Genomic DNA, 8,221 nt, shown 5'->3' on the forward strand with positions numbered 1-8,221 from the left:
ATTTACACAATGAAGTCTCTATGACTACAATATAAAGAACACTGCATACATTGGCCCCTGCATCAACTTAGCGTTACATTGTTCATTATGTGAGGTGAGGGAGCGTTCCTGGTGCGTCCGCACCTCGTGCTGTCCCGTAGTCAGCATGGCAAAGTTAGCGGCTATTGCTAACTGCAGTTACGGTTCATCTATAGGCATGGGCGCGGGAAGGGGGGTGCTGAGGGCGCTGCATTACCCCCTAGCGGCAGGCAGGGGGTGCGGAGCTCCCCTGTCTGAATTATTATTTGACGGTTATTGCTGCTCCCGCTATGCATAATCTGTGTAATATGTAGCCAATAAATTCTACATTGTTGGTAAAATGATATTTTGGCATGCCCCGAATGTTTTTTCTGTAGCCCCGGACAATTCTACCTCAATAATCCATCCATCCATCCATCTTCTCCCGCTTATCCGTGGTCGGGTCGCGGAGGTAGCAGTTCCAGCAGAGAGCCCCAAACTTTCTTTTCCCTGGCCACATCAACCAGAGCTGGTTGATGTGGCCAGGGAAAAGAAAGTTTGGGGCTCTCTGCTGGAACTGCTACCTCCGCGACCCGACCACGGATAAGCGGGAGAAGATGGATGGATGGANGAGGGAGACACGAGCGTCACTAGTAGTCGGCCGTCGTCTCCCTCCTACGTCCACTACTCCTAGGCGCGTCTCCCTGCTGGCGATAGCTTTGTTCTTCTTCTTTCTTCTGCGTCAGGAGGTCGTCGTTGGTAGTCCGGTTCGTGAGGTGGGACTCGGCGTATGGCGGCGTTTGGGTTGGGGTAGGCAGCGATGCTGTGGCTGCAGGAGAAGGGGCCATCCCAGCGATGCCTAAACTTACATAAAATTGATTACGACAGTTTTAATAGCGTAATTGCCGCCATTAAGTAGAAAACTTAATTAACGCAATTTTATAAATTGCGTAAATTGCGTACACGTCTTACCGGGCGGGGTATGTAGGGTGGTCACGGTCGCGGCCCCATCCGATGTCGGTATGGTTCTTTACCGAATCGGGGTGGTACTTTTTACTACAATTTCATTCGTTTTATTTCAGACGGTTGAGGCGCGGCTCATTTAGCGTGTCTGTCGTCAATCATTCTAACTAAAGTCATCGGCGAACAGACCTTTATGGCTTCTGATCTTTGCCAAAACTTTGAAAACAGTGCCACACTAGCAGAAGGAGTTGTCTTGTAGGAACTATTCAGAAGACCGGTTAGTCTTAGTTCTATTGCCGCACCCACAACGAACCGTCCCTCAGGGCTGCCTCTTATGAATGACATCATGTAGAGATATATGTAGCTATGTTGTAATGCACAACTATCTTTAGTGTGCATTACTTTATTCTGGGGTGCCAACTACTACTAACTATCCATACTATCCGACAGAAAGTAAAACTGTGTGTGCTTGTTACAATATTACTCATTGGTGATGCATACAATTTACCTATATGGCGCGAAGAAAGTAAATAGAAGAGCTAGTGTGTTTGTTATATGTATTTCTTTACCCATATAAAGACCTGTATCAAGCCTTACCCTAATTAGACCTCAATTGTAAAAATAGCAAACTGTCGGGATTAAAGTCGATGTAAAAATTGATAAAATACGTCTTCTGTTTTTCTTTGGACTCAAAACACGTAGTTTACTTAACTTCCCAGTAGTATTCTGTACATAACACATATATAAACATATGACATTTATAGACTCTGGGTAATTATATACCAGATTTGATTATCGTATTGTCCTCTAGAAATCTTGTATATAAAATTTCATGGTACAAACCGTATAAAGAGGCGGGAGGAGTCTCGATGTAGGTCTCAAAGGCCCTCTCCGTCCACGTCCACGTCGGCCACCCAGCGGACCTGGTCCCTCTGGGGTGGTGCCACCACCTGTATCCCATGCTGGCCGCATTGTGCGCCGGGTGGTTGCGAGTGTCGCTAGTCCTGGTGAGTCCTAGGACTCTCGTGGGGAGGATGTTGGGAGTTTCTCTGACTTGTGTGGGGAGGTGGTCCCGCTCTATTTTCTGAGGCTGGGGTGGCCCGCAGTAGGCTGCAGGGCTCAGCCCTTCTGGGGGTGACCCAAATTACGTTTTGTCGAGTCGGGTGTGTAATGTGTGGGAGGCGTGTGGCGCAGTGGACTAGTGCGTTGGTGTTGGGAACAGGTTCAAACCCCACTGCAGTCAGCATGTCGTTGTGTATTGAGTATGTAAGTCTAACAAGTGACATGTCATGATGTAATGCTTTGGTTTGCTTCACCAAAGTTCAAGTAATAGCTGAGGGTGGAGATAGAGCAGCTTCTCCATCATGATGTGCATTTATAAGTTCAAGTTTCAAGACTTTATTGTCATTAGCACAGCAGCTACAGTAGGTCACAGGCTCCTCCAACAGTGCAACATATATAAAGGACAAATAAAACAGATACAATAAGTGCAAGAGAATGTTCGGAGGTGTGCGAGTAAATACAAAGAAAAAAGTCCATTCCAATGAAACCTGGTAAAAAGGTTGCATGCTGATACCCTCCCTTCGTCTACAACAGTCTGCAGCCTGGTTTAAAGGTATAAACAGTTCTCCTCACCCTTGGTGTGGGAGTACCCCTCGGCGGTGACCTTCCACTGCACCATGACCCCCAGCAGGGTGAGGGCGGGCCACACCCCCAGCACCACCCACGTCACCCAGCACACAGGTTTCCCCGGTGCTGCCTTCAGGCGCTCGTACATGTACAGCACGAGGGCGAAGAGCTCCACGAAGTAGTCCACCGCCACCGTGATGACGGCCGCCCCGAACATGGCGGTGGAGAACGTGGTGAAGAGGCGCTGCCATTGGAGCGCGAGCACGGCGAAGAGCATCCCGAGCCCCAACAGGACGCCCAGAGGGACCCAAACGGAGCGAGGGGGGCTGTCGGAGAGCTCCTCCATGCCCACCAGTGTAGCCACGGCCACCAGGAGACCCAGCAGAAGCCCCACCATGAAGAGCCCCACGCTGCGCACCAGCATGGTGACCAGGCCGCACAGCGTGCCGATGCCCAGCCCGATGCCCACCGACGCCTCCATGCTCAGCTGCGTGTCCAGGACGCGCTCCTTGTAGCAGAGCATGAAAATCACCACGGAGCCGAACATCAGGCCGGTCAGGAACATCACCGCCTTGAAGCAGCGGTACCCTGGAGCAAAAGAGAGGAGCATGTTATTCAGCACAGTGGATACCAACATCAGAATCAGAATACCTGCATCAGTCCCACAGAGGGGACATTTACATTGTTACAGCAGAAAGGAGCCAAGGACAGCTTCATGTTAAAGAAGCATGCATTTAAGAAATGACACAATTTACAAAATACACATCCTGTAACAGCTCTGAAGATAGCAGCCAGGTGTATAGTGCACAGTTATTACGGCATATACATGTCCAACGTATAGCACTCTCATACCTAATTATGTCCAGATGTTTAAATGATGCTTTAAATGTTGACTTTACGAATGAAACAAGAGCAAAGGAAACCTTCCTGGACTCAAAGGGTTGCTTTTTGAATAAGGATACATGCAGACACAACATTCATTTAAATGTTGCTTTGCATGTTGACGTTATGAATGAATCCGGGTCAAAGGAAATGTTGGGCAGGAGCATTTCCTGGACTCAAAATGAGTTTGGTTGAGTTGCTTTTTGAATAACGATATGTTGAGACACAACATTCACAAGAAACCCCCAAAGCAGTGTCTTTCTAAACATTGGAAATGCCTTTAGTGTCATGGCAAAGTCATGTTAGACCTAACAACGAACTCCTTTGTCAGAGAGTAAATGATTTGGACTCAGGTGATGCTGCTTTCAGGGACACCTGATGGAAGGATCTCATTGGAGCAGAACTCACCAAAGAAGCAGTAGATGATGCCGAAGAGGCAGCACATGGAGCAGATCACCGAGGGAACAACATTGTAGCGTCCGCCAAAGTCCTCACAGCCGTCCAGTCGCTCCGGACTGAGCTCCGGGTCGGGGGGCAGCATCTCCAGGGTGGAGGTCATGATGAACCAGAGGAGGAGGAGGAGGAGGAGGAAGAGGAGGAGAGGAGATCAGGTGGGAGGCGAGGGACAAGGGAGGCTAGGGAGCAGCACACAGCCGAGTGCTTTCACCTGAGGACAGAAGAAGAAAGACAGAGATGTTTTTAATTGGATAGTAATGATTATTTATGAAAGTATTTTTTAATTCTTTATTTTGAATTTTTCTTTTAGTTACAATAAAGCAAAGACATACACAATATACAGTAAGTAGGTACCCGAAACCTTTACATGGCGCACAAGAGAAAGGAAAAAATACAATTCCTGAGAATAGTCTAAAGCTGCCAGTCGACAGCATCGCAGACAAAAGCAAAAAGGCCAAGACTCAACCAGAGGTTTAAACAAAACATATTGATTAAAACCTGTATGACATTACCATGGTGATGTGTGTATCTGATTTAAACACACGTGTCTTCAATACGTTTCTACACACACACACACACACACACACACACACACACACACACACACACACACACACACACACACACACACACACACACACCGGGAGATTGGACGAGGGCAATCTCTCTTTTGATCAGGGGGCGTTTGAGGGGAATAGGAAAAGTTCACTTCAGGCCAACGGAGCAAACATGTCTCTAATGGATCTCATCATTCAGAGTCCTCTCCCAGGACTGTTTCATCTCAAATAAAGGATCTTATTTACAGGCCTGCATGTTTGTGGTGCACCAGAGTGTAGAAGTGCTTTGTATTACTGTGCAGAATCACATCCACATATAGAACAAGACTCAGCACTTCAAATTAAACACAAATATTAATGCATTTTTAGAGTTTTCAGAGTTAATATAACCTTTAGAAATGCTGCAAAATGTACATCTGGACTTTTTTTTTCTTAACCTCAGAGAAACTACTGCGATGCTGAAACACAGACACATAGCCTCAGGATGTTTTTATATAAATACAGTCACTGCTAGAGAAGTGCAGATAAAGTTAAATTAAACAAACTCAGTCACCTCCTTCCCACGCCTCCTCCCTCCTGACTCCTCCCCCCTTTGGCTATTTCTGTTCTCTCCATCTCGGGGTGAGTTCAGTCCGACTGCCGAGGGTTTCTGGGTCACAGATGCTTATGCAACCAGTCTGAGGAACTTTACTCCCATCTGCATGAGCTCCAGCATCCTTCATCAACTTTCCTCTCTCCTCTTTGGTTTCCTTTACCTATTACATCCTCACTTTTCATCCCCCGGTCTCTAGGTAATACCATGAAGGGGTGGATGAGGAATCATTGTGTTTCGTACTGAGGTTTAAGCTGGCCAGGGAAGTTCGACAATGCATGAAAAAGGCAGACAAATAAAGAGCTTTTTGAACATTAAAGCACGGAAACAACACAAACATCACAACACGACCCCTTTAAACAGCCTTCTGATATCCATGGTTACAGTCGAAGAATGACCGAGACGCTTCTAGTATCCCTGGTGAATTGACTCCACTGTGCATGCATATACCCACTTATTGGGGTGTTACAAACATGTGGAAACATATTTTATACTTTGCCTAATACTGTTCTACAATAACACCCACATGCACATTGATGGCATTTGTGATTCTTGCATCAGGGAGGACAACGTGCACGAGAGAAAACTAGTGCACGCTCAGTCAATTAAAACATCAACTAAGTGTGTGTGTGTGTGTGTGTGTGTGTGTGTGTGTGAGGCAGAAGCATTTGCATTTGAATAGAGCCATAATATACACACTCAGTAGCAAGGGGATAATGAATAGAGCAATGTTTTCAGAGCAAACTCAGACCACACACACACACACACACACACACACACACACACACACACACACACACACACACACACACACACACACACACACACACACACACACACACACACACACACACACACACACACACACACACTTTCATCCAGACATGACATATTAATAATCATCTTTCTGCAGAGGATTAGCAGGTCTCTGCTGAGCGACCCTGTGTGTGTTTTGTTGTGCGCGCGCGCGTGCGTGCGTGCGTGTGCGTGTGTGTGTGTGTGTGTGTGTCTGTGTAAGCATTAATCTGTTCAGTACCGCAGATCAAAAACATGCATTTGTTATGTTTGCAGAAGGATCATCCTCTTGAAAAAATGTTTGCAATAAACAACAGAGGAGTTTCTTCTTCTGTTGTTTCGAATAGGCAGCAACAAGAAAAACATTGTGGTCCTGCACCGACCCCCCCCCCACACACCACATCCTGGCTCTCCTGGTCTGTTGCCGCGACACACGGAGGGATGACTGACAGTATGGCCACTGGTCCGAAGCTGTCCAATAGGAAAGCAGAACGAGGCTAACCCATAGCAGACAGCATCGAGAAAGGCCAATCAGTGCAACGTCCTATTCCTCTGATCAAGTGTGTGTGTGCGTGCCGTGCGTGCGTGAGTGCAGAGTGTGTGTCCCTAGTTAATCTATGTTCAGACTGCATAATGAAGAGATGTCATCTAAGTCGAAAACTGCACACTAGGGTACCACATGCATCTTTATCCTTATTCTGCCTGGAATAAAAATTACTTTGTACTGATTTATAAAATAAAGAAACAAATATAGTATTTTAATGATGCAACTATTTAGATATCCTCGCTTGTTTCAAGCACACTAACCCCTCTCACCCTCGTCATATATATCGACTAAAAACCACTGCAACCAGTTCCTCCGGTTTAAAGGAAATGCAGCTTGGTTTCATATCAGCCTCAGACACACTGACCCAGATGTGCCGCCTACTGTCCTGATCCTGACCATCATCAGGATGAACTCGGTGGCGGCGATAAAAAGGAGACAAACCCTTCCCATAAATAGAGAAACAGCGTGCTGACTGTTACACACTGGGTGCACAGACGGCAGGAGGACACAGCGAGTGACACGACAGGCAGGAGGACACACCGAGTGGAAGAGACACAAGGCAGGAGGACACCACCGAGTGCCACAGACAGGCAGGGTGGACACGAACCACAGAGTGCACAGACAGGCAGGANGACTGGCAGCTTTAGCGTATTCTCAGGAATTGTCAATGTAATACCCAGCTTCCTCTCATTCCTCTTGTACGCCATGTAAAGGTTTCGGGTACCTACTTACTGTATATTGTGTATGTCTTTGCTTTATAATAACTAAAAGAAAAATTCAAAATAAAGTATTAAAAAAATAAAAAACACCATATTTCCGGGTTTTTTTAATTTATTTTTTTTAAATGCATTTCCTTGAAGTGCTCTCTGGTTTTGCCTAAGCATAAAATAAATGTTTTAATCTAATTCAAAATATATGTTTGAAAATGTTTGTTGTACTATATTTAGAATACTGTAGAAGACTCAAATACAGTATTATAAGAAAACAGGGGTTTCCTGGAAAACAAGGATCATGTTCAACAGGCAAGCAGGGAGGAAAGCAAAGAGACACTAAAAAGAAAAATAAGCTCCAAAGACTAGATTTTCTGTTTATGTCCAACAACAATAACATGAAACTCTTTTCCTCAATGCCACCATAACAATGAATGAGTCACTGTTCATGCTCTCTGCTCCCTTCACACACAGTACACATCAGGAAATGATTACTTGGAAATAAGGGCCATTTATTTGCCGTGTCAACAAATGCAAGGAAACATATAGGCCAGACAGCACATTGCATTGTGGGAACTTGGCAGCAGTTCCCTTAGCTATCAGCATTCAGTATAGCTGAATAAACATGATAACAAATGTTAGGAATCAGGAAACCGCAGAAAATAGACTCATTTTGTCAGTCTTCTTTTTAAAAAGGGTAATATATAAACAAAAATGAAGCTATTCAAAACTATGCTATGGTGGTGTTAGGCTATTAACAAATATTTTCATCTCACCAATACCTCAACATTCAGAAAAAACATCAAAACTAACTCCAAGTCAAATATTCATATAATATATACACAATAATCTGTATTCTCACCCAGACTCTGTGTGACACCCCAGTAACTACTGTGGAGTCTTTCCGCTTTCTGAGCACCATCATCGCCCAGGACCTCATCAAAAAAGCACAGCAGAGGATGTTCTTCCTGAGGCAGCTGAAGAAATTAAACCTGCCAAAGACAATGATGGTGAACACCTCCATCATCGAGTCCATCCTCACCACTTCCTAGGGCTGCTCAATTAATCGTATTGTAATCGCAATTACGATTAT

At 45.4% G+C, this 8,221-nt stretch overlaps 1 protein-coding gene across 1 annotated transcript; it reads right to left on the reverse strand.

Annotated features, from left to right (window-relative positions):
- Window positions 1-647: 647 nt before the first annotated feature.
- On the reverse strand, window positions 648-4,135 carry LOC104951031 (transmembrane protein 198-B-like). The gene is made up of 4 exons (XM_010777666.1): window positions 3,880-4,135; window positions 2,596-3,177; window positions 1,804-2,088; window positions 648-856 (listed from the first exon to the last, which is right to left on the reverse strand). Exons 1-4 carry the CDS (start codon window positions 4,028-4,030, stop codon window positions 648-650), a joined length of 1,227 nt encoding a protein of 408 aa, XP_010775968.1. The 5' UTR covers window positions 4,031-4,135.
- Between the last annotated feature and the right edge of the window lie 4,086 nt (window positions 4,136-8,221).

Source organism: Notothenia coriiceps, unplaced genomic scaffold (genome assembly GCF_000735185.1).
Source record: "Notothenia coriiceps isolate Sejong01 unplaced genomic scaffold, NC01 NC01_scaffold00000339, whole genome shotgun sequence".
NCBI lineage: Eukaryota > Metazoa > Chordata > Actinopteri > Perciformes > Nototheniidae > Notothenia > Notothenia coriiceps.

Excerpts from the sequence above, each read along its gene's own strand:
- LOC104951031 (XM_010777666.1), bottom strand. The coding sequence starts at position 4,030 with ATGACCTCCACCCTGGAGATGCTGCCCCCCGACCCGGAGCTCAGTCCG. Across the intron at positions 3,178-3,879 it reads CATCATCTACTGCTTCTTTG|GGTACCGCTGCTTCAAGGCG; the intron begins GTGAGTTCTGCT and ends CTTTTGCTCCAG. Across the intron at positions 2,089-2,595 it reads GGGGTACTCCCACACCAAGG|AAGGGCTGAGCCCTGCAGCC; the intron begins GTGAGGAGAACT and ends GGTCACCCCCAG.